Source organism: Eutrema salsugineum, unplaced genomic scaffold (genome assembly GCF_000478725.1).
Source record: "Eutrema salsugineum unplaced genomic scaffold, Eutsalg1_0 scaffold_15, whole genome shotgun sequence".
Lineage (NCBI taxonomy): Eukaryota > Viridiplantae > Streptophyta > Magnoliopsida > Brassicales > Brassicaceae > Eutrema > Eutrema salsugineum.
In genome coordinates, this window is record NW_006256867.1 from 6,230,455 (window position 1) to 6,258,228 (window position 27,774).

The window sequence follows — 27,774 nt, forward strand, 5'->3', positions numbered from 1 at the left end:
TTCGGTTTAATTGTAAAGATCAAGTTCATATTAAAGTTTACGGTTCTAATATAAAAGATGATACCGTGATGGATCGGTTTCGATTAAAGACATTAGAATCTGGGTGTATTGATAACCCTCCTCCCTTACCATATTAAATTTTATAAGTGTTATTCTCTTAAATGGTTATATATATATATATAATATGAAAGCATATATATGAAAGTACACGATGGTTGGAAAAGCAACTCAATTATCTGTACATATATATATGTTGGTGGTTAATGTTGAAGGGTGTGGAAAACAATTACGTGTCTCTTCACTTAGAAGAGAAACAATTTAGTTTCCTTAAAACAGAAAACCATCGATCAAAGAGAAGATAAGATTCCTTGTCCATCAAAAGGAATCATAAAGGAATTAGAGGTCAAAGGGAGGAAGAAATCAATTGGTGAATAGAATCCATATCAAGTCTTATCAAGCATGGATCAAGGTTAGTCTTTCTTCTTCTGCAAGTATTTGTTTGTGGTTGAATTAAATTAAATCTAAATCATCTTGGGAATTAGATTTCATAATTGAAATAATTAAAGTAATTTACAGACATTAATTGGATCGCTCCACTCTTTGAGTGTGATGTGATGCTGAATTTCCAGAGATTGTGGAATTTGAGTCGGTGTTTGAAATACACCATCGAATTGTTTGAGAAGAAGCTCCATCTCTGCAGGTACGATGGAAACAATATCGTCTTTCTCCAATACTAGATGATTGTCCAGGCAATATGTGGATTGTGTATTTATTAGTATTTTGTTATTTTTTAGACTACTTATAATATGATAAAATAATATATTTTTGTTCATATAGAATAGAGAATGAAGTTTGTACATCAAAATCAATGAATTATAGTTTGTCAAAATTTTATATATACTAGATTTTGCATCCAAGCTACGTGTGGATATTTTGTTGATAAAAATTATATTCAATCAATTTTATTTATTAAGATATAAATTTTATAGATTAGTGTTTTAATAATATATTAAAAATATTATGGTGTTAATCTAATAATTTTATGGAAATTGTGAGGTTTTAACGGCTTTGTTTCAAATTTGTATACACAATATCATATTTCAAAAACGTATTATTCGGTCAAACTCTTATAAGTTAATATATCCGAACCAACTAAATCTTTTACAAATTAATCAAATACTACTTTTTAAACATAGTATTGACATAATGATTAAATATTATACATTAACTTCTTTAAATCAAAAAGATAATTTTTGTTCATCATTTACTTTTATTCTAATTATATATTTGTTCTTTTAAAACAATAAAAGACAATAAAATTTATAGTTTAATCTTTTTTTTCTCTTGTTTAACCAATACAATTTATTATATATTAATTAAAAAATAAATTAATAGAATAAAAATGTTTGCTTTGAGATTAATAACAATTTTAAATTTGAAACCAAAACAATAGTTAAATATGAAATGAAATAATGAATAAAATCACACAAAGTTTGTTAACTTTTTTCTTGTGAATTAAATATATTTTTGTCAATTAGTTGGGTAAACTTTTGAATAGTTTTTCAATGATTATACATCATCTCTTCTAGTAAGAATGAAAATTTTTTTCATCATGTTCATTTTTATTCTTGTTATATCTGTTTTTCAATAAATATATATTTATTTTAATAATTTTTGTGTAAATATATTCAGTTCATCAAATTCATTCTCACTTCTTCTAATTATAATTAAACAATTTAATACATACAAATTTCGAGAAATGAAATAACAAATTGAACAACTCAAAACTAAGAACTTCCACATTAATCTATTGCAATTCCAAGTTGAATATACAAAATATAATTGTTCTATCATTTTTCGCTAAGGTATCCCAGCCTCAACCGATCCTCGGAAGACCACGACCCGCATACCTTACAAGCTTCTATCAAATCTTCAGTGCTCGGGCCAAAATCCTGATTGACTCCCAATCTCTCCCAGAAATCTTGCATCTCCTCAGTTATCTCAACCACCGGATCCTCGAGGTTGTCCACGTACTCGCAATTCAAGCCAGTAATATGTTCAAACTCATTCAAAGAAAAGCGGATCGGGATTAGACCTACGAGGCTCCAAATCTCAACTTTTTTCTTGCAAACTAGCTGCATGCCGAGAATGTAATGCACCAGTCTAGATGCCCAGCCAAAATCCAGCTGACTGAACTTCAAGAACACTCCCAGTTTAGAGTTCAATATCTCTTCCCACTCATCTTGTGTGAGTGCTTCCTCGAGTGCAGTCATCAGCTTCGTCTCACCTCTATAGTAACCGATGCTTTTCAGCGGAGACGGCTCATCGCCTTTCGAGAAGAGACGCGGGGGGAACTCTGGGTTTTCCATTGGCTGTTCTGACGTCTGCAAAACGAAGTCAAATATTCAAAAAGTCTACTTATGAAGACTTACGAAGAAGTCTGCACACGAAGTCAGCCAACTAAGTCTGCAATTGAAGTCTGTAGACCTAATAGTGTAATTAATAAAGTTTCTAAAAAACTAGCCGCCGACAAAGTTCTCTAAAAAAACACAACCCGTTTTGAACTTCGTTTTACGAGATAATACTTCCAAAATAGTTTGCCTAACACTATACAAGTCCGTTTAATAAATAAAAAAAAGTACAGATATCTGTAACACAGCAACTAGAAACTTGGAAACGGGTATTCGATTTTTGTCCGACTTTGGAAATATCTACTCGGTGTTGTCCGATTTTTAGAAAAATTGATGTAGAAACCCAAACGACTAGGAACTTGGAACCCGTAAAGATATTTATTTACAAATTATAAGAAACTAGGTGAATATCCGCACGTTACGTGCGGGTTTTTCTTTTCAAAATTTTCAAACTTTTTTTTATAGTTTTATAAAAATTAATATAATCATCACTTGTTACTTACTTACTTGTTAATATTTTATTCTAAAAAATTATAAAATATTAATACATATTCAATATTATTTAATAATTTGAAGTTATCTTAAGATTAATAAATATCATTCAATATTTTTAATTAGTTATAACATAAATTTTTGTTAACATTTACAGAAATATTAGTTGATAGTCAATTAACTAAAAAAAAATTAATATAATCATCATTTCATCTGTTACTTGTCAGTATTTTATTATAAATAATTTTAAAAAATTAATTTAAAATACATCTTGAATATTATTAAGTAATCTAGATATTATTAACTAATCTACAGTTATATATCTATCAATATTTTTAATTAGTTATAACATAAATTTTTGTTTAACATTAATATAAATTTTAATTAAGAGTCAATTAATAAAACAAACTTTTCATATTCTTTAAGTGCTTTAAAATTTAATATTAAAATTTATTAATTAAAATTTAAGGACATGTGTCAACCTATCCAATGCTGATGTGTCAATCATATGGAGAAAGTTGAGCAACTTTTATATATAAGATTAGTACAGCCAAATACCTTTCCACGACCAACGGCGGAAATGAACAGTTACGGACGGCGGCGACTCCAGATCTGGAATAGAAAGCGAAAGAGATTAGGGTTCGTGAATAACACAGACGACTTCGATCCAAAAGAGAAGTCGGCATTAATTTCGACTTACCTTAAACGGTAAACGGATGTACAGTAAAAACCAGCGACAAGTTCCGAAAAAAGTTTTCCAAATGACAGTAGTTTTTTTTTACCGATTTGTGTTAATACAGTGTCCGTAGAAACTCTTATATATGACCGTAGAAACCTATTAAACCGTCGTACCGGTTCAATAACCGTCGTACCAGTTCAATAACCGTCGTACTAGTTCAATAACCGTCGTACCAGTTCAATAACCGTCGTACCAGTTCAATGTGGTTTATCGATTTTGTTATTTAAAGCGCAATTGGTTTAGCCTTAAATTGGTATAGCTGGTTAGCAATATAATTTTAAAACTGTCTGGTTTAGTTTATTCGACGAATTAAGTCTGCATATTAAGTCTGCCTAAGAAGTCTGCCTAAGAAGTCTGCGTATTAAGACTGTTTAAGAAGTCTGCCTAAGAAGTCTGCATATTAAGTCTGTTTAGGAAGTCTCCAATGAAGTCTGCCTACGGGCATCCTCAGTGCAGATACCCTCATGGGTCTCCAAATGTGTTTTTTATTAATATCATATGAAAAGTAGTTTTAGAGATTGTATGTAGAGACCCTTAACTCACGGCCTGCATATGTACACAATACACAAAGTGCACATAGATTCCACAGTATACGAACAATGTATATGCAACAGTCAACACCAGCATTAATCACCATAGAAGTCAAATACATATGCAAGCAACAGTCAACACCAGCATTAATCACCATAGAAGATAAATACCTATGCATAATCAACTACTTTCAATTAAAACTGTTTTTCTTGGTTGTTTTCAGGGCAGCGATGAGTAGCTTGCCGGATAGGCTTTTCGCCTTAGGCAATGAACCTGAGAATAAGAAGGTCAACACTTACTTTCAGCTGAATTATATTGACACAATCACTTGCGCTTTGGAAGAAGACCATTTGGAGAAGCTTTCCTCTTCCCAATTTGGCAAAATTATAGAGACTGGAAACAAGATTGCATCTTCAGTGAGATTCCTGCATTTCATGTTATCTAGGCAGTTGGTTACAGCAAAAAAGAAAGAGTTGTGGTGTCTCTTTGCTGGTCAGCCCATTCGGTTCTCAATTCGTGAGTTTGCAATTGCAACCGGCTTGGATTGTTCGAAGTTGCCTCCACAGCGTGAATTAAACGAGAGGAAGCTGAGTAAGCAGAAGAAGAAGTTATTTGGGTCAAGTGCGAATGCAACTCCTGGGTGGATAGCGAGCACACTTTCTGGCAGACCATACAAGGACAAGGAAACCAGATTTAAGCTCGCATGCCTACTCCTCATAGATGGTGTGTTGTGTCCCACGTCTAGAAACGCTAGGATAAGTGGCGACCACATCTTAATGGTTAAAGATGTTGACAACTTCCTTGAATATCCTTGGGGTCGTAAATCATTTGATTTGACCATGGACTGCATCAGAAGTAAGACAGATACCCCTTCAAATTTCCTCCAGCCCACTTGTGCTTTTCAGGGTTTTTTACATGCACTACAGATGGTGATTTTGGAGTGCGCGCCTACTATATTGGTCAAAGATGTTAAGGGTAAGGGTAAATCGGTAGGGGACGATGAAGACGAAGAGGATGAATCCCCGCTTATACGTCCTGGTGGTGCGAAGCCAGTGAACATATCAATGCCTCATGTGAAGCATCTTGATAAGGACGTAAAGGTACCACTTAATCCGAACTACATAATAGTCACTTACATTTCATTGCATACATACGATGGTAGACATATAATTGTAGTCGTTTACTAATAGTCACACACTACTTCTCATTCATAATTTCACAATACTGCCTTATATGTCTACTACTATGGAGTGAGGATATTCAGACTAGTATACATTAGTAGTTGATTACATGTAGGTGTATTATTGTAACTGTTTACCTAACATTTTCTCGGTATATCAGGTGAAGGTGAAAGCAATTTTACCTGATGATGAGAACTTGTTGGCTGAAACCGAGTTGGGAATTGATGATGATGTATCCGACGAACGCGTAGACAACTTGCTTGCAGAAATTTCACTTTTCCTCCTCAAGCATTGAGATTAGGGGGAGCTCACGGCATTCCTTCAATACCTTGTTCAGAGATTCGGCTACATTAGTAGTCATGATGTTGTAGCGGTCGCCAATGCAGTACGCCCGAGTCCAGTGTGGTAATCCCATATCCATTAAATACTTGGCGCAACGAGGGTTGATGTTTTCCAAAACTTTAAATATTTGCTAAAACTCGTGCACTGTGTAAACTTTTGCAGCTCTGACCATAAGAGATGGAAGACGGCTCTCTTTGAATCGGGTTGTATTGTTCCTCGCCAGATGAACTAGACAAGCACCATGGCCCGCGGATGGGTACACCTACATACACCAGTTACATAGTTAACTATATATATGCGTATATATAATTATAACTATTAACAAATATAGTTGTCTACGACAAACCTTTTGAAGCCCTGAGTATATGCTACCATGACGGTCAGATATAAACATAACGGCGCTGCTATCCGGAATGATGGTTTTCAAGCAATTGAAAAACCATTCATAAGATGCATCGTTCTCACTGTCTACAACAGCATATGTTATCGGGTAGATCTGAAAGTTTCCGTCTTGAGCCCTTGCACAAATTAGACAGCCACCATATCGGCTCACAAGATGTGTCCCTGATATGAAAGTATGATAACATAATTTATGAATATTCCATAGTCAACTATCAAAGTAGGTATCTATTTATAATCGAATACTCACCATCGATCAGAACCACGGGCTGCAAGTATTTCAGTCCAGCAACTGAAGCAGCAAACGCGATGAAAAGGTACTTGAACCTTTGGCAACCATTCTTGTCCGCAACGAACTCTGTCAAGCAAACCGTTCCCGGGTTGGAGCTCTGAAGATTTTCCAGGTACGAAGGGAGCAAGGCAAAACTTCCAGAAACTGATCCAAACGCTTTTTCAAGTGCCAGTTCCCTGCACCTCCACGCCTTCCAGTAAGAGATGTTAACCTACGTAATACAAGTAGACAATTACTGTCTGATATAATAGAAACAGATAACTACGGGTAGTTAACTACAGAAGACTAATAATGTCATCTAGATAGGAAATTGTGGTGTCAGCCATAAACAAGACCTGGAACTCTTGGAGCATTATGCGCTGAATTTCTATTGGACCCGGTCCTCACTGCCCTGCCACAAATCTTGTGGACATCAGCTCACCAATCACTTGCGTTGTTGCTTGCTTGTGATACTTCCGGCGGTCTTCAATGGGGCATGTGTGTTTAAGCGTGGCCTTCTTAATCTGGAAGTTCCCTGTCGCATCCATCAGGGAAGCATAGACCCGCCATGGACAACTGTGATTAACGCACAGGAACTCCATATAGCTTGGAGTTGAGCGTGGAGTCCTGAAATGGAATTTTCTGTTGATGGCATGGATGGCCATCTTAATCTTGCACTCCACTTTGTTACGAAAAATCCTGCCTACGAAAATTTCGTCCCCCTCGTACCGCACATCCCTCAAGGCACTGTCAATTTCTGCATTATCAAAGGCACAATCTGATCATTTCCTAAAGTAATGTACTACTTGGTAAATACTCATATATAACAACTACTCACCGTCGTCGGAAAATTCATCAACGATTGGGGGAGCATCCCTCCCAAACATGGCAGGGAACTCCTCTATCTCATTGAAGACCCCATTAATGGTCTCGTCGGCGCAGCTGTAACGGGCGGAATGATTGCTACATTCCCCTTTTTGTGGGCCTTGTTTTTTTGTTTGTTTTCTTGCACTTTGTCCTTTCCTTTTGCACGTCTTTTTGCCACCTCATCTTCATCCTTCACCGAGTCTTCATCATCCTTGGCAGACTCGTTGAACTCTTCGTTCCTACCCTCAACCGAGTCATCATCACTCACCAGAAAGTTCAACTCTCCATCCAGACGAATTACATGCTCTTCCACATTGTCACCGCTCTCATCTTTCTCACCAGATTCTCCTGTATGCATCATGACTTAAAATATCAGCTTCTTAAAGGTAATAAGTTGCATAGTATACGCCTACTTATAGTGGTCAGATGATAATTATTTACTAGAAATATATTACACAGTGATTCAAACTTTATAACCAACATCAACAACGTCTATTATTAAGTGATTAGTAATAGCTGTTAACTATTAATATAGATCTCATTCTTGAACTTTTTTATAATCCACATCGTCAACGTCTACTTATAGTTGTATACCGTTTTCCGGTTTATGTAACACTAGTTAGTACTCGTCTAGTTTGTAACGTTAGTTCGGGCATATTTAGTGTAATAGACAACTACGTGATAAACAGCTAGTTCTAAGATCTTACCCTCTTTGTTTTCATCGCTTTTATCTTTTCCACGAGATTCTCCTGCACAGAACATTATTTAAACAGCTAGTTCTAACTACTTTATAAATGTATTAGTATAACTACTTTGATGTAATAGTTAACTACGTTATAGGCAACTAGTTATAATATATTACCCTCGTTATCTGCTTTGTTATCGGCTGATTTTTCGTAGACAACCATAGCCGTCTCCCTTGTTGCAGATTCCCTCACACCCTCACTCAGCTGGTCATCATCCGCGGTGATGCAGAGATTCAGCTGGTCAATCTCGGACCTCATTTCAACAAAAAGGGCGACATCATCGTCCGTTCGTATGGAGACTGGTGCTGTGTCCCTTCCGTCGTCCATAAGCATGTACGCGAGCCACTGGTAAGTAAGAGCCACACCGACATCTTCGTGTATCCCCAGTTTCTCTTTAGTCAGCTTCACCACTTACTTGAACTTCATCCTTGAGCTGAGAAAAACAGCTTGGCTATTCTCTGTGCGCTCCGTCAGAAAAGTCCACACTCCATTCCTGCCTTCGAACCATTTCTCCCTCACAAGCAAAACCATTTGTCTCCCCAACATCTATATTCACCACAAAGAAAACAAACAATAAATAACTAACTACTAACTAAAAAGTAGTCACAATATTCATCTAGGAGTAGTCATACCTTCGTTAATCTTCTTTATAGACAAACCCTAACAATGTTGTTTACTAGCGGCGGTGTAGGATGTTATGAGCTTCTGTCTATTTATGTGACTCACCCAAGACCACACGCTATAAACCTATCCGTACAATCCCATACTAAACGACAAAGCTTCGAGTTTGGGTTTAGAAAGTAAAGCCAAAAGTTTCGCTTGTTAGTGTTTGGGAAGCATGGTAGCGTGTCAAAATGTGTTAACTGGTGTGGTCCCATCCGGCGTCAGAAAAAGCGCTGTTTTCTTTTCGGGGATAAGGGTTAGCTCGTCATTTTCACCTGCTTTTTTTCATTGACTTCTGCTATAGACATAATTGACTGTCTTTCGCTGGTACTCTCCTAATTGAAGCCTCCAAACATAATATTGATGCAAATCACCCAATAATTAAATGCTAAAAGCAATCAATTAGTTTGCAGACATTCCAATAATTTAGTCAAAGTTTTGATCGGTTTGGTAATTATTATTTTTTCATTTGTTTATTTATTACTACAATTATTCACGTTTTTTAAAAAATATCTTGGCCTTTTTGCTGTAAAGAAAACTTTGTTATGAAGACATAAACCGAGAATAAGGAAAGATGTAGAGTATGGCAACATGTTAAATCTCTGAATCTGATATAAATGTAACACAAAAATCAAATAAACCAATCTCTTAAGCATGAGGATTTATATAAACAACATCCAAATCCATGCTTGGAGACTCTGAAACTTCGGCTAAAGAACCTTTGCAGCCGCCAAGAAATGCAAGTAACTGACCTTGGGGCATGGGAATGTCGTTTGTTTCAGTCAGTATGTTCGATAACTTAAAGCCTTTTCTAACGCACAACGAACCTTAAACTGAATTTCTAAACTCACCTCGAGCTGATCAATCTGTGATTACAATCAAAATCACAAGAATTATGGTAACTGAGCCTAATCCAGCAGACAAGGAAATGAACCAAGTAAAAAATGTACACATGATTACAATTTGCTTCAATGAAGTTTCGATGTTTGAATATTATTGATTATGCTTGGTCCTAGTTGATTCCTTTGAACGACCCATGTCCTAAACCAAGTCAGACAAAATCCATAAAGGTTTTATAGGAGTTTAAAACAGCTTTAGACTTTAAAAACTTGAACCAGAAAGGAAATTACTATAAAATATAGGTAGCGACAAAGGCTGGGATACTCTCTGGCATTGTAGGGCACATATTCTTGGTCAGGTAAAGAGTGTTTAGTGGAATTTTATCTAATTTGTTAAAAGTTTGAATGATTCCATTACTGTGGATATATGATTCTGGTGGTGCAGGCTTTCAAGCAGGAATATGGGTGCCAGCTATGCATAGGACCATGTATAACGAGAGGGTAGGTAAGAGCAGTTTGTTTATGCTGATTGTTACTCCATTTCAACATAATAAAGTGTCCGATCAGTTTCTGTTTTTTTTTTTGTTTCATTGGCTATAAGAGTAGAAAAAGAAAGGAGGAGACATTTATTCTGGTTCTTGGTATTTTGCTGTGATGCTGTGCAAAGGTGGCTATAGATGCTGTTAGTAGTGGGTTGTTATTGCAGGGTTTCTACTATAATGCATTTTATGGTGACTTGGGTTTGAACTACAATCACTTTCCTAACATCGAAGCAGGTCCTTTATAAGCTGCTAAGGTATTGTTTCGTCTTTTGGGTGATATTCTATTCGTTTGTAATTTTGTTTGTTATATATGATTAGTCTGCAAGCTACGTGAGGTATTAATATCTATCATTTCTTTTATGCTTTCAACTGTTGACCGGGGAATTATGATCTTGTTATAGTCTCTTTTCCTGTTTTCTAATCATCGAGATTACTCACCAAATTATTTTTGTGGCGTTGAGCAATAATTTGATGGTGAAGGAATGCTATTTTTCTGTTTACACCAGATGAATTCCTCTTAGATGTACTTTCAATCTAGATTCTGATATTGCAATTCTCTAAACAACTTTGACCAATTTTCAAATAATTGGTGTGTATGTGTTTTAATTTTCAATTGGTATGCGTGTCTTTTGATGTGGATTTACATCTTTTGGGGTTTGTATCAGGCAAGGAAATGAGCAAAGCGCCTCATATCAGTTGGATTGTCACTTCATTGACTCTTCAGAGGAAGAAGGCTAGAATTGCAGACAAGAAGAAGAGGATTGTAAAGGCTATCTGTGATGCTGCCAAGCACTCGGTTCCTCACTGCCTTAAAAAACTATTTTTTTGTATAAAATGTATATTCCAGTTTTCCAAAGACCTTATATATAGAAATGAATTGATGATAATGTTGATGTTATTCATTGAGACAATTGATCTCTTTTTGTGTAATTTTCTAAAAACTATCTCATGATCTCTTTTTGTGTAATGATTATCAGTTGATCTTCTTGTTTACTCAATAAGTAAATATGTATTTGATCTTCTTGTTTACTCTGATAAAGTAAAAAATGATCTCTTTTAAATTTAAAATAGAAAAAAATTCAGTTTGAAATCATACTATGATTAACAACAGAAAAAAAAGGTTTAACGTAGACTAGTGTTTATTCCTCAAAAAAAGTTCAAACTTCAAAGTATTAGACTTGTGTCAAAGTATTAGAGTTGTGCCATTCCATTTCAGTAAGTTCTCCAAAGGTATACAAAATCAGATTTTCATTTGACAATTTTCTTTTCAAATGAATACAACCATCTTTTCATAGACTTCAACAATTATGAAATACAAATAGATGGTAGGGTTGAAAATTTTTGTACGCCTAATAGAACAAGGAAAATTGAACCATAATTATAACACATAAACATATTAAACTCATAGGTAGTTTTGTAAGAAAAAATCCCAATAGCTAACGTAATTACAAAACACATTATAGCAAACACATATATCAATTTTTTTTACATAGAAGACTTCGTTTGAAGACTTCGTAGAATGCAGGAGAAGTCTACTTATACAAGCTAACTAGCTTATAAATCAAAAAATTCAATTTCAAAATAATTATCGACTTAAATCAAATGAAAATCATTAAGTAGTTCAACCACTTACTAACATGCATGTCCAAACCTAAAAAAAATTTAAAAAACATTATAAATATTTTTGAAAAATATTTTTAAAATAAATACAAAAAGTAGACTTCCCAATTAGACTTCATTCGTAGACTGCTTGAGAAGTCTACTTTCATAAGCTAACTAACTTAAAAATCAAAAAATCCGATTCCACTATAAATATGGACTTAAATGAAATGAAAATCATTGAGTAGTTCAATCACTTGCTAACAAGCATTTCAAAACCAAAAAATTGAAAAAACACTTTATAAATGTGCAAAAAAGCGTTTTTGAAATAAATACAATAAGTAGACTTCTAATACAGACTTCAAACGTAGACTAGAGGAGAAGTCTACTTTGATAAGCTAAGTAGTTTAAAAATCAAAAATTCTGTTTCCGCAATAAATATCGAATGAAATGAAATGAAATTCACTGGATAGTTCAATCACTAACTAACAAGCATTTCTAATCAAAAAATTGAAAAAATACTTTATAAATTTGCCTAAAACGTGTTTTTTAAAAAATGCAATAAGTAGACTTCTACAACAGACTTAAACGTAAAATGGAAGTCTGCGAAAGAAGTCTACTTAAAAACAGGTTATTTTTGCAATTGACCAAACCGTTGACTTTTCCTTCAGTAGACTTCAAAAGTAGACTTCCGACCAAAAAGGTTACTTTAGCATTTGACCGAGCCATTGACTAACAAAGTAGACTTTTATAGTAGACTTCAAGTAAGAGTAGACTTCTCTAACAGTCTACTTTTGAAGTCTACTTTTTCAATAGAAGTCTACAGAAAAATTTAGGTTATTTTTGCAATTGACTGTCTTTAGTAGACTTCACAGAGAAGTCTACACAAAAAAAGATTCCTTCTAAACTTGACCGGAAAACAGAAGTAGACTTCCGCAAGAAGTCTACCGTTTTTAGACTTCTTTCTGAAGTCTACTGGAGTTTTCCGGAATTTTCCGTATTTTTTATTTTTATAAAAACTTTAGTCAAACACTAAAATGACCTATACGTTTTTGGTCAAACAACAAAAGTAACTTAAAAGTAGACTTCTTGTGCAGATGTAAATAGTAGACTTTAGAAAGAATTATATATTAAAAAGTCAAAATACGGTCAACTACAAAAATAACCTCTTCGCTTTCATAGACTTCTTATGCCTTCAAACGAAGTCTACTAGGCTTTTTCTTGTTTTCAAAAGATATCGAGTAGACTTCTCGTGCAGTTTAATGAAGTCTACTTTTAAGAATTCAATCGCGAAATGAAGTCTACTTTCGCGATACAGATATAGATATTACCAAAATTGAAGTGTATCATTACCTATATCGGTTTTGAGTTTGTTTTTAGGTCTCTCATGCACCCAAAACTCTGAATTTGACCCAAAAAAACCAACCCAGGTCTTGATTAAGCTGAAATCACAAAAAATGCATAACTTTTGACATTGTAACTCAGCCCAAAAATTTTAGAGAAGAAATTAGGAAAGAATATAGAAGGTTATGAGTGTATGAGCTCTCATATTAACTTATTACAGCTTTAAAATTGGTTGAGAAGCATTTATTCTATTTTTGGGGTTGCTCATGGTAGTTGAAGGTATTGAAGAAGATGACATTATTGTAATAAAAAAGGTTTTAGGAGGTCCAAGGAGACTTTAGCCAATATTTAAAAAAATCAAAATAATGGGTTTATAATGGCATTTTCGTGAATATTTTGAATGAGAAGGATATAATTGTGATAAAATGGCAAAAGTTAGAGAGAAAGAAAAAGGTTAGTTTGGTGTTTGACTTTAAAATTCAGGTTAAATTTGAAACTCTTCCTCTTTGAAAGTGTAAATAAGTGCTAATGAATTATGAGATAAACACAATCTTTAGACTTTTGAAGAGTGGTTTTAGGCTGGTTTTCTTAATTTTTGCTTACCTTTTTTTTGCCTTTTCCCAAAATTGTTAGATTCTTTGTGAATTTCTCTTCAAAAAAACCAAAAAGGCAGGTGTTCACACTTCAGTGCTTAGAAAACTTATTCTGTAAAGTCTAACAAAGGAAAAGCTACCATTTGAGGTATGAAGATTATATGTAAATTCTATATATATTAACATGAAAAGATATTCTATTTTTTTAATTATCAAAATAGTGTAACAAACTATAACTAATCATAAGCCCTAAAGAATAAACTTTAAGCTCGAGAAACTAAACTGGTGAACCATGAATCCTAAACTCTAAAACTTAGATACTTCATTCTGAAATCTAAAAAATGATATATTTATTACGTTTTTATAATTTAAATTTAGAACTCTTCTTATGAAAGTTTTTCCAACTATCCTTTTTATTCTCTAAAAAATTGAACAATTCATACCAACTTTTCTAATTAATAAAAGCAAAACGTTATTTTTTTTTTTACAGCACTGATGATTGATGAGATACTCTGATGTATCCTAGAAGCCGTAACTAGAATGAGAATCTTGTTAACCAAAAGAAGAAAGAAACCAAGTTTGACCAAGTCAACCACAACCCATATATATTGCAAAAATTGTGGACTGAGTGTATCGAAATGCTATGGCGATTGATTTTTCTCCCTCTTTCACTATTTCAATCTGTGAGCATTTATTATTTGGGCTTCGAATTTAATTCACATTCCTTATATTGTTATTGTAATGGGTTGTTTAATGAATAATTCATCTCTCTCTCTCTCACTATTTCTATCTGTGGGCTTTTATTATTTGGGCTTCGAATTTTATTCACATTCCTTATATTTTCATTATAATGTGTTGTTTAATGAATAAATTAGGTTATTAATTATTAATGGATGTTTTACATTTTAAAAAGATAATAAGGTAGAAAAAGTAAATTAATTTATGATACCGATTTGGCATGTTTTAATTGGTTATGTAAAATCCTATGTGGACGTCTTGAGAAGCATATAGTTTCAACTTTTATTAGTATAAGATTTTATGAGCACAACAAAAACTTTTCATGTATAAATTGATTAATAAAGAAGTGTGTTTTCAGAAAATTAAAAAGAAAATTTTGTCGACAAAAAAGTTTGTTTATAAATTTTACTAATAATATATATCTACATATGCAATTTAATATGTAACATATATTTTCACTAAAAACTTTGATTGACATATATTTCACTAAAAACCATATTTTCTAACTTTGGATTGACATATGTTGAATAATAAATACTCAAAAATAATAGGAAAAATTGGAAATTTAAGACAGAAAATGGAAGAACTTGTCCCTTTAGTACTTTTTTAAAAACAAATTGTCTCTCTAATACTTATGTTAATTGTAATCCTTGTTGCCCCTAAAAATGAATTTTCTCATATTAATATATTATTTATTATTAATATTAATTAACAATAGAAATTATAAAAAAATAATACAATTACGGGCCAAAAAAATTAGAACGAAGATATCATCGTCTTCTCTGATATTGTTCATCGTTTTCTTCGTTCTTTCTCAGTCGATTAGTCGATTTCTCCAGAGGCCATCTTCAATTGTCATCAATCTTCTCATCCATTGGTAACCTCTTCAATCTATTCAATCTCCTTTTCGTTCAATCTCTATATTAGAGTTTAAAATCCCAAATTGATTTTGGCTAACTTTGTATACAGTCTGAGCTATATCGGGCGATAAGAAGAGAGTCATCGCTATCAGAGAATAATACGACGACAGACCTAGCTCCGTCTCCATAGCTCTCAGTATTGGAGAAGTCTTCACTTGCTTTGAATCATCCGTTGCTGTTCCCGTCGCTGAGGCTTCCGAGAAGTTCTCCAATTCGTCGACCGGCGAAAAGTAAGCTATTTTCCTCTTAATTTTCTGTTTAGTATCCCTTGTGAACATTGTAGTATCCCTTGTGAACATGGTCACAATGTTAGCTTGGTTTTTGGAGGCAACATTGTCATATAACTTGTGACAAAATTCACGAGAGATACTAACTTGTGACAATGTTCTCAAGTAATCTGTTTTCCTCTGAATTTGAAAAATTCTCGGCGATTGATTTATATTACCAAGGAATACTAACTTGTGAAAATGCTAGTTTGGCTTTCTAACTTGTGATAGTGCTAGTTTGGCTTTCTAACTTGTGACAATGGTAGTATGTCTTGAGTATGTGATGATTCAGTTTGATTTTTATTTAAGTACGTGATGATTAAGTTTGGTTCTTTTCCTGTGAATTAGGCTACTTGTAATCTGCTACAGAGACCAACTTACTCCTCACATCCAGTGCATCATCAGCTACAAAAAGTGGGTAATGCTTTGATCTATATGTTTACTGTTTTAACCAAATATTCCTGTTTCCTCCTTGAGCTTTTAGCTTTGTTCATTTGAAAGAATACATCTTTTTCCTCCTTTTCTTCTTGTTTTTGGAAAAAACCTTCTTTTTTTTATAAACATGAATCAATCTTGAACAAACATCGGAAAACCAGGTGTTGAAAAATTTCATGAGATGTGTTACTTTTTGTTTCAGAAATTTGATTAGTTGTGTGTTTGTAATTGGTGGCTATTGGGTTCTCTTATCTTTGGTTGTTTGTGTGATTTTGGTTTAGATATTGTAATCTGTTTCATGATAAATTCGAGTGTAGAAATTGGTTTAAAGTATATGATACGATCCTAGGTGATCAACTCTGAAGACAAGGCACAGGCGAATCGAGATCGTGACTTGAAGGAACAGATGCGATGTGAATGGTGCAAGGAAACAGCGACGGTGGCGCGGCGAGAGATCGATGGTGTCGTGAAGGGGAATATGGTGATCGGTTTGGTGATGAAAAGGATGGTGCAGGTTGAACGAGTCGACGTGAGATGATGGTGATTCGGCGGCGTGGGTGATAAGAGAAGATGGCGTGATAGATTAGATGATAGGTAGAAGATTTTCTTGTAAGAAACACTTGTAAGAAAATCGAATTCAATGAATTGTTTGAGTCAAGGAATCAAAGCAAACTTTGCTATCTCTTTTTACGTTAAAATTCCAAGCTGCCTTACAAAGAGACTAAGTATCAGATACTTATAGTATCGACAAAAGACCTAGAGTACTCGCCCAAATAAACATCAAGGCGTCTAAAACTAAAAACTACAAAGCGTCTGAATTAAAATTAAAACAACGAGGCGTCCCTTCTAAATCCTAAGTGGTGCGCCTAAAATAAATACTAGTGCACAAGTCACTGTGACTTTGCACATTATTACCCATTAGTAACAACTTCTAAGTAACTCGACGTAGCAATGATTTCTGCCTCGTTAAAAACCTTGGAGAAGAACCTCCTTGCCTTCCAAAATCCTCACCAAGGAAAAGAGTACAGAATCATCACCTAAATTACCTAGTCATTGTTACTGGGTTCTTCATTCTTCAAGATAGAGATGTTGAAGATGTGAGCTCCAGCCTCCAGTTGATCGATGTCCTCTGCGGCCATGAGCGCGTGAGCCTCCTTAGCCATCTCTCTAGCTCTGGAACGAGTGATCCTGCCAGCTATCTCTGGTTCCTCCTCCTCTGAGCTGGTCACGATCATATCATCCTCTCCCTCTTGAAAAGGATTTGTCCTCAAATCTGAATCTGCAACATAAGGAAGCAAGTCAGAAACATTGAAAGCATCAGAAACATCATACTTACCTTGAAGATCAATCTGATAGGCGTTGTTGTTGATTCTTTTGATGAATGCGAATGGTCCATCAACTCTGGGCATTAGCTTGTTCTTTCGCTCAGCTGGAAATCGCTCCTTCCTCAGATGGATCCACACCAGATCTCCTTCTTCGAAAATCAGCTCCTTTCGTCCCTTGTTGGCATGCTTCTCATACTGCTTTGTTTTCTTCTCGATGTTCTCCTTAGCCTTAGCATGTATTCTTCGGACCTGTTCAGCTTTCTCCTTGCCATTCAAACTGCATTTTCCACTTAAAGGCAAAGGGATCAAGTCTAGAGGTGATTGTGGATTAAACCCATATACAATTTCAAAAGGAGAAGAGAGAGTAGCAGAATGCTTAGCGTGATTATAGGCAAACTCAACATGAGGCAGACACTCTTCCCATGTCTTGAGGTTACTCTTCACCAAAGTCCTTAGAAGTGTGGACAATGTTCTATTCACCACCTCGGTCTGTCCATCGGTCTGAGGATGACACGTAGTCGAGAATGAGAGCTTTGTTCCCAGCTTAGCCCAAAGCGTTCGCCAAAAATGTCCTAAGAACTTCGTGTCTCCATCTGAAACGATGACCTGTGGCATTCCATGCAATCTTACTACTTCCCTGAAAAACAAGTTAGCTACATTCACAGCATCATCTGTCTTGTGGCTAGCGATGAAGTGGGCTATCTTGCTAAACATGTCAACAACTACAAAAATAGAATCTCTACCATTTCTGGTTCGAGGTAAGCCAACTACAAAATCCACAGAGATATTAGTCCAAGGTTGAGAAGGAATAGGTAAAGGAGTATACAAACCGTGAGGTTGAACTTTACTCTTAGCCATCTTACATACAACACATCTAGAACAAATTTTCTCAACGTCTTTCTTCATGTTTGGCCAGTAGAAGTGCTCTTGTAGTCCAAGAAGTGTCTTTGTAACACCGAAATGTCCAGCTAATCCACCTCCATGAGCTTCTCGTACCAGTAACTCTCAAATGGATCCTCGTGGTATGCACAATCGGTTACTGAAGAACAAGTATCCATCCTGTCTATAAAATTTCTCACAGGAAAACTTATGACATTTGGCATAGCTCTCAGAAAAGTCAGTATCAGATTCATAGAGATCTATAATGTGCTCAAATCCAATCAACTTTGATGTTAAAGTCGAAATAAGAGTGTACCTCCAGGATAATGCGTCTGCGACCACATTATCTTTACCTTTTTGTACTTAACAATGTAGGGGAATGTCTCAATGAACTCATCCATCGCCCATGTCTTTTGTTAAGCTTCTGCTGACCCTTGAGGTGCTTTAGAGACTTGTGATCGGTATGAATGACGAATTCCTTAGGCCATAGGTAATGCTGCCACGTCTGGAGAGCTCAAACCAATGCGTATAACTCCTTGTCATACGTGGGATAATTCAGCGTTGATCCTCCTAACTTTTCGCTGAAGTAAGCGACGGGCTTCTTATCCTGCATAAGAACTGCTCCAATACCTACACCAGAAGCATCGCATTCAATCTCAAAAGTCTTAGTAAAATCAGGAAGTACTAGTAAGGGCGAATTGATAAGCTTCTCTTTAAGGGCTGTAAAAGCATGTTCTTGCGCCTCTCCCCACTTGAACCCCACGTCTTTCTTGATTACTTCGGTTAAGGGCGCGGCTATGGTACTGAAATCACGAACAAAGCGCCTGTAGAATCCTGCTAAACCATGGAAACTCTGAACTTCTCCAATATTCTTAGGGGTTGGCCATTCCTTGATAGCTTTTATCTTCTCTTCATCTACTTTAACTCCTCCTGCACTTACTACAAAGCCTAAGAAAACATTTTTCGTTAGTGCAAAATGAACATTTAGATAAATTAGCAAAGAGAGATTGAGAGCGAAGAACATCAAGAACCGATCTGATGTGGTCTAGATGTTCTTCCAAACCTTTACTGTAGATGAGGATATCGTCGAAATAAACCACCACAAACACGCCAATGAATGGTCTCAGGGCATGGTTCATTAGTCTCATGAAAGTGATGGGCGCATTGGTGAGGCCAAACGGCATAACTAGCCACTCGTAGAGTCCTTGCTTTGTCTTGAATGCCGTCTTCCATTCGTCTCCTTCTTTCATTCTGATCTGATGATATCCACTCTTCAAGTCTATCTTAGAGAAGATTGTCGATCCACAGAGCTCATCCAGCATATCATCTAGTCTTGGAATCGGATGCATATACTTCACAGTGATGTTGTTGATAGCTCGGCAGTCTACACACATCCTCCAGGAACCATCTTTCTTTGGCACCAACAGGACTGGAACCGCACATGGACTCAAGCTTTCTCGGATATGTCCCTTGCTCATCAGCTCTTCCACTTGCTTCTGCAGCTCCTTAGTCTCTACAGGATTGGTTCGGTATGCTGGCCTGTTAGGTAAGGCTGATCCTGGTACCAAGTCAATCTGATGCTCTATCCCGCGAATTGGAGGTAGCCCTGGTGGAATTTCTACTGGAAAAACGTCCTTGTATTCCTGCAAAATCTCAAACATAGCACTAGGAAGCTCCTGTGACGGGTAAGTACTAACAAGGGATTCCTTGTACACAAACATAAAAGTAGTCATTTCAGGATCAAAGTGTTTAGAAAATTCACTGTGGTTTATGTAGAGGCTGTTGGCGACTTTCTCCTTCTCCTTGAGCTTCATCTGAATCTGATCTTGGTAAATCTCGGTAGGCGTGAGAGGTATGAGGGTAATTTTGCGACCTTTGAACTCGAATGAGTGCTTGTTGGTATAACCGTCGTGTATCACCCTACGATCTGATTGCCACGGTCTGCCTAGCAACACATGACTCGAACCCATGGGAATGACGTCACATAGAATCTCATCTTCATACTTCCCAATAGATAGAGAAACCATCACTTGCTGAGATACGGTCAAGGCTCCACTGTCATTCAACCACTGAAGCTTGTACGGTCTTGGATGAGGAATAGTCTTGAGCTGGAGTTTCTTAACCATCTCTTCGCTTGCAGCATTAGTACAACTTCCTCCATCTATGATCAGGCTACAAACTTTTTCTTTAATGAAGCATCTCGTATGAAACAGGTTCTCTCGCTGACAAGTCTCTTCAGGTTGACTCTGAACACTCAAAGTCCTTCTGGCAACCAGCATCTCGCCCACGGCAGCAGCTTCTTCCTCTTCCTCTAATTCATATTCGGCCTCTGACTCCTCTTGAGGAACTATCTCTCCTCCCTCTTGTAACAAGAAAACCTTCTTGTTTGGACAATCTCGAGAGTAATGTCCCATTCCTTGACATTTGAAACACCTCACATTGCTGATGGAAGTACCACTTCTAGGCTTGAACTCAGCTTTAGCCTCCTATTTTACTCCAGTAGAGGGTGGTTTGATGTCCCTGGAGTAAGCTGGTTTGCTGATCTCCTTAGGTTTAGGCACACTAGGCGTGAATGTGGACTTGAAATTTCGCCTCTTGACTTGAGATTCCACCAATTCAGCCTTATGCACCATCTCTTGTATATCTGCGAAATCCTGAAGTTCCACCTTGTCTTGAATTTCTCGGTTAAGTCCTCCAAGAAATCTCGACATTACCATCTCTTCTCCTTCTCGTAAGTCAGCACGAATGAGCAAAGTTTCCAATTCCTGATAATAATCTCGAACAGACTTCGTACCTTGGACGAGGCGCCTGAGCTTGTTGAGTATTTCGCGCTGATGATGGGCTGGAACAAATCTCTTCCTCATCTGTATAACAAGCTGATCCCAAGTAGTAATTGGAAGTTCTATAAGGCGATTTCTGGTGACTCCCAACTGTTCCCACCATAGAAGCGCATACCCATGAAATTCTGACACTGCGATCTTCACCTTGTTGAGCTCGTAAGTTCCTTGGACCAGAAAATTAGACTCCATCTTCCTTTCCCAATCTAGATAAGCTTCGGGATCATTAGTTCCATGGAAAGAAGGATACTGGATTTTGATGTGGCGCAGTTGCTGACGTAGAGGATCATAATCTCGATCATGTCCTCGGCCTCGATTTTGTCTCACAGTTTCTCTGCTATGATCAGAAGCTTCGTCCTTCTCATAGTATTCTGGGTCTGATTCCAGGGTAACTCGATGCCCAGCAATATATTCCTCTCTGCGGTGCTGGCGATCTACTCTGAGGCCATCTCGTTCGGCACCAGTAGGATTCCTTCTCGGATTAAACGTAGTCTCTCTGCCCCAAATCTGGCTTCGACTGGACTTAGCTTTAGTCCTGGCTTTGGAAGGTGTTGGGTGGCAAGGAAGTTTCCGGGAAGATCCTATGTGCGCTTTACCCTTTGCTAAGCACATTGCTTCCGAAGGAGTTGGAGTTTGAGACGACTCTTCTCCACTTGCACTGAGGTCTTTGAGCAGATCATTCATCTTCGTCTCGAACTTGTCATTGAGTTGTTCGATTTGTTGTGTGAGCTGAGTTGCTATGGCTTGATTCGCTTGTTGAGACATTGCTCGGTTCAGAGCTTCCATCGCCTCAGCCGAAAGCTCCATGGTACCTGAAAAAAATTTTAAAAAAACTCGCAGTAACTTGTTCTAGAAGTAATCACAAAAACAGCAGAACTAAACTCATCATAAAAAAAAAATTAAACGATCCCCACAAAATCTAAAAACAAACTTAACGAAACTAAAGAATTTTAACGAAATTTTTTTTTTTTTTTTGTACTCTTTTTTTTTTTTTTTTTTTTAATTCAAACTTAACGAAATCACAAAAAAAAAGATTTCCTAACAAGCCTACACGAAAAAAAACGATGAACAACGAACCCTAGCTAATTCGAAAACTACGAATCCTAACAAACTAAGGACACAAAAACACAAAGCGATGAACAACGAATTATCAAGTCTACTAAATCGAAAACACGAGTTATCAAACCTAACTAAATCAAAAACAATCGAAACCCTAGACACGATCTACCAAACTCGATACGAAGCAATAAACTCGACACCACACGATACAGACCTAAACGAAACCTACACAACACAACAATAATACAGCAACACAAATCGATGATTAGTAATAACGAAAAGAGACCAGATCGATGCGACCTAACAAAAACGTAGGAGTGATGCAACGAAGTAAACTAATAACGTTATGATGACTCAATGAAACAGAAGAAAATCAATGCAAACAATCACCAGAATTCGATAAACCCTAATAATCTAAGCAACGAAGATCGAACAATAAATCAAGTCAAATCTGGCGATTTAGGGTTAGAGATTTCTCAGCCTTTGGTTCAGAGTTGGCTCTAATACCACGTGATACGATCCTAGGTGATCAACTCTGAAGACAAGGCACAGGCGAATAGAGATCGTGACTTGAAGGAACAGATGCGATGTGAATGGTGCAAGGAAACAGCGACGGTGGCGCGGCGAGAGATCGATGGTGTCGTGAAGGGGAATATGGTGATCGGTTTGGTGATGAAAAGGATGGTGTTGGTTGAACGAGTCGACGTGAGATGATGGTGATTCGGCGGCGTGGGTGATAAGAGAAGATGGCGTGATAGATTAGATGATAGGTAGAAGATTTTCTTGTAAGAAACACTTGTAAGAAAATCGAATTCAATGAATTGTTTGAGTCAAGGAATCAAAGCAAACTTTGCTATCTCTTTTTACGTTAAAATTCCAAGCTGCCTTACAAAGAGACTAAGTATCAGATACTTATAGTATCGACAAAAGACCTAGAGTACTCGCCCAAATAAACATCAAGGCGTCTAAAACTAAAAACTACAAAGCGTCTGAATTAAAATTAAAACAACGAGGCGTCCCTTCTAAATCCTAAGTGGTGCGCCTAAAATAAATACTAGTGCACAAGTCATTGTGACTTTGCACATTATTACCCATTAGTAACAACTTCTAAGTAACTCGACGTAGCAATGATTTCTGCCTCGTTAAAAACCTTGGAGAAGAACCTCCTTGCCTTCCAAAATCCTCACCAAGGAAAAGAGTACAGAATCATCACCTAAGTTACCTAGTCATTGTTACTGGGTTCTTCATTCTTCAAGATAGAGATGTCGAAGATGTGAGCTCCAGCCTCCAGTTGATCGATGTCCTCTGCGGCCATGAGCGCGTGAGCCTCCTTAGCCATCTCTCTAGCTCTGGAACGAGTGATCCTGCCAGCTACCTCTGGTTCCTCCTCCTCTGAGCTGGTCACGATCATATCAGTATAGATGGCAATGGACGTAAGTCTTAACGTTATATATTTATTGTGTGATTGTTGTAGACAGCTCCTGTAAATAGATGGATGGAAGAATATACTAATGAGTAGCTTATCATAAATAAGATTGCATCAGTTTCATAAGACATTCTCAGCTTCTGCAAGTTTTGAGAGATTTGTTTGGTTGGTTTCTTATATTCACATTAAAAAATTGGTATAAAGTGTAGACGGTAGTGTGTAAATTATAGGCGTGTTTTTTAATTCCATCTGTGGATCTTGGTCTTCATTATAAAAAGCCATTTTACATGCAAACTCTATAATGAAAACATTTCTAGTTTGAAGCGTTATCCTGCTATTCTTTAATTATAGTGAGACTGACATAAGATTTTGTATACTTTGTAGGTATGAACTCCAACGAGTTACCGAAACTGCTGTTTCCGCCTGGAAGTGTGCCTCCGATTGAGAAGATTACCAGCCGATGTTCATTATCCATTCTAAGAAAGTTGAATGAAAAGCTGCCAGATGAGTACAAGAAGGTTTTGAATGATCCTGTCTTCGGTCTGATTCTTAGGATTAATAAAAACAGACTTGACTACTCGGCGAGACTCATTCACAGTTTCATGTGTAAGCAGCTCATCACGGACAAGATTCATGAGCTATGGTTCGTCTTTGCTGGGAGACCTTTGCGATTTTTTTTACAGAAAATCTATGCAATCACCAGGCTCAACTATAAAGACTCTAGGAACTGCAACTTCAAACCATGGAAAGATGATGGCGGTTTCTGGAGTTCTGTTCTCGGAAGTAATGGAGGAGTAACCCTTGATAAATTGATGAAGGTGCACCTACAGGAAGTGAACACATGGAGACGCGAGGATAGATTGAGGCTGGTCTACATCTGTATAATTGCGGGGTTTGTGATGGCACAGGATGCACAGATTTTTATTCCGCGTGAATACATCATATTAGCGATGGATATAACGAAACTCCAGAAGTACATGTGTGGTATTCATGCGTATGATTTCCTGGTCGATAACGTTATTAAGACATGTGACAAGCTGAGTCATATGAAAAGGTATCATTTAGACGGTTTCTGTATAGCTCTTCAGATTTGGGTAATGGAGGCAATCCCAGATTTCGGGACGTTGTTCGCCACACGAGTTGGGAATGAAGACACATTTGTTCCTCGGTGCACTAAGTGGAAATGAATTTCTAGATAGTCATACAATGACATGTAAGTAGTCAACTGGAAAGCACTTTCAAAGCGCATGTAAGTAGTGTTTTTTACAATGTTAAAAATCGCACTTCTCTTTGTTTCTAACTAATGACATGGTTTTTTTTTTTTGTTATTCAAATTGAATTAATCGACCCAGAAGAATCAGTGGATTAGATCGATGCAGATGAAATCTACACAGACAAAATCAATGGAATTAATAGAGACAGATGAAATCGTAAGAGAAATCGATGGTTATCTGGTACCTTTTGCAAATCTCAGAACTAAAATCCACCCAGAAGAAATCAAAACAAAAACAAATGTATATACCTTTGATCTGGAGTTGAATCTGCTTAAGAGTTGGTCTGGTGTCATGGACAAGAAAGAAGAAACTATTATATATGAATCTCGCGACATGAATTTAGGAATTATGGAATCTAGAGATTTAGAAAAAAAAAGTTCACCCATGCTAATCGAACACACGAGCAATTTTGTAGGAGTGAAAAAGTGTAACCAGCGGTACTATGCACCTCATTTGCATATCACCCCCCAGTGTAAAAACTCATGGATAAAACTAAAAAAGTGTTGCAAAGAAAACTCAAACGAGCATAGAAAACAAAATTTAAACGACCATAAGTGTTGCATCATTCGAACTAAAACATAAAAAGTAGTCTATATTGGTATGTCAAATGTCCCTCTTTGTGACCGGCTACACTTGTGCTTCTTAGACCCTTGTGATCCTTGCGAGGAGTGTATCTTGTCCTCCACCGTCTCGTATCGTCATTTTTTTTTACCAGCTGCTCCTCGTGTTTCTGGTGGTAGAACTCTGGCGTTTTCAACATCCACCGGTACTTGCCATGAATCCTCAGGAACACTTATTGGATTAATGCATTCCTCGTAAGCCTTTCTCCGTGCTGCAGTAGTGTACATGTCATCAGTGAGTGGGTGTAGTTCTCTGTCCACTGAAAAAGCTGCTTTAATGGCGTGTCTGCAAGGAATTTTCAGCAAGTCGTACTTTCCACAAGAACACGATCTAAGCTCTAAATCAACAAGGCAGTCAATTTTGCCACCTCTAACCAGAAATTGATTATGGTTTACCGGATAAACAATAAATATTTTACCCTTTTCAATCCTCCTACCAATCTATCTCTCAACCTCAATGGTTAAAGGGTCCTTATGCTTTGCGCTTAGTCGTCCACGTTCGTAAAACTATTTTGTCAATATTTCTCTTATGCTGTCCAACAAAGGTATTACTGGATACTCTCTAGGTGATTTCAATGCAGCATTAATCGATTCGGCTGGGTTAGTGGTTCTAACATTATACATGAATCCTGGAAATTTGCAACGAGCCCACTTTTCGACGCCAGCCTCAACAAGATAATTTCCAACAAGCAGACTAATATTCTTAATATCGTTGAATTTCCTCTCAAAATCACCAACTCTATATTCTTTTGATGCCTTTGCAATCAAGCCAGTCAAACCCCTTGTCTTGAAATATGTGACAACGTTAGTCAGCAAATGGTGGATGCAAATTCCATGTGTAGACTGTGTAAACACTTTAGCAAGTGTTTTAATGACAGAAGTATTTTGATCAGAAATAAACGCCAATATCTGATCATCTGCGATGACTATGTTTAGTTTCCTTAGAACCCGCTCCCATGACAAGTCTTTCTCTGAATCAACAACACCAAAAGCAATTGGATACAGATTCGAGTTACTATCTAAAGTTGTAGCAACGAGCAGAACTCTCTTGTATTTACCTTTCAGAAAAGTACTGTCGACAACTATCACTCTACGAATTGCTTGGTAGAATCCTTTGATAGATTGCCCAAATAAAATAAATAGATACTTGAATCTATCATCAGAATCAGTTACGTAGTGAGTATGCGTACCCGGCTTAGCTTCTTTCAACATGTGCAAGTATTTTGGAATTTTGCCATAACTTTTTTCTGGAATACCTCTTACAGCATTTTCTGCATACTCTTGGACTCCCATGCTTGATCGTACGAGATATCGCAACCATGTTCTGTATGCATAATCTGTATAATTTCTCTTGGTTTAGGCCCTTCCTTAACACCCTCATACTTCTGCATAATCAGATTGTCGATTGTTTTAGCTGATGCTGTCCTAGTTATTTTGTTTTTCCTTTATGGCGCACAGGTACGTTTAGCTACATACTTGTTGATTTTAAAATACATTGACCCCTCTAGACACTCTGCGCGAACACGCCAATTACATTCACCATCTTTGCAGCGAATAGACCACCATTTTTGGTTGAATGTACCACACTGTAGTCAAAGTTGTGCTTCATAGCACAGATTTCAAAAGTTGCTTTCAGTTCGCTTTTGTTTCTGAAATTTTGTCTCTTTTTTACAGCGTCAATCATCCAAAACCGACCTTCCTTGTTACTTACTTCTTCAATATCCCAGTTCAGGGCATCATATGCAGAAAAGCCCTCATCCTGGCTTTCACACAAATTGACTTTCGAGATAACTTTCCGCTGATCAGTAACGAAATACAATGTTAATTAATAAGAAGGAAATGTTAATGAGTAACGAAATACCACTGATCAAAAAATTTCAATTACAATGTTAATGAATAAGAAGGAAATGAAAAAAACATAACGAAATAAAAAGAAGATAACTGATCGAAAACTTAATCGAATAATTTGGCTTCGATATCTCATTTTGTGTAGTCTTCCTCATCAATTGCATTTCATTGTTCTCTTTGTTTTTAAAATAAAACAACAAAAAGAAAGTTTAACATGACTACAAAATTCAAGAAATGAAAAAAAAAATAACAAACTTGGAATTGTAAGGTCAAAAGAAATATTAACATCATATATAATGGACTCTAGATTGAAATATTGCAACAACAAATTTGAATTATAAAATATTAGAAACAACAAAAGGAGAGTTTGGCATGACTAAAAAAAATCAATAAAATGAAAAGAAATAACATACTTGGAATTGTGCGATCAAAAACTATTAACATTCTAAATAATAGTTTTTCTCTGGTTCAGCTCTAATTGCTCAATTTCATCATCATCTTTTTATTTTGCCTTATTTTACTTCAGCCTAACCAAGCAATAATCCAAAACGTGTTAATTTTTTTTTGATAAAAAGCAGGTTAATTGTA

General features: G+C 36.4%; 1 protein-coding gene across 1 annotated transcript; it reads right to left on the minus strand.

Annotated features, from left to right (window-relative positions):
- Positions 1-24,801: 24,801 nt before the first annotated feature.
- Positions 24,802-26,631, minus strand: LOC112088093. The gene is made up of 3 exons (XM_024158247.1): positions 25,891-26,631; positions 25,431-25,650; positions 24,802-24,830 (listed from the first exon to the last, which is right to left on the minus strand). The coding sequence occupies exons 1-3, from the start codon at positions 26,629-26,631 to the stop codon at positions 24,802-24,804; spliced, it is 990 nt and encodes a 329-aa protein (XP_024014015.1).
- Positions 26,632-27,774: the final 1,143 nt, after the last annotated feature.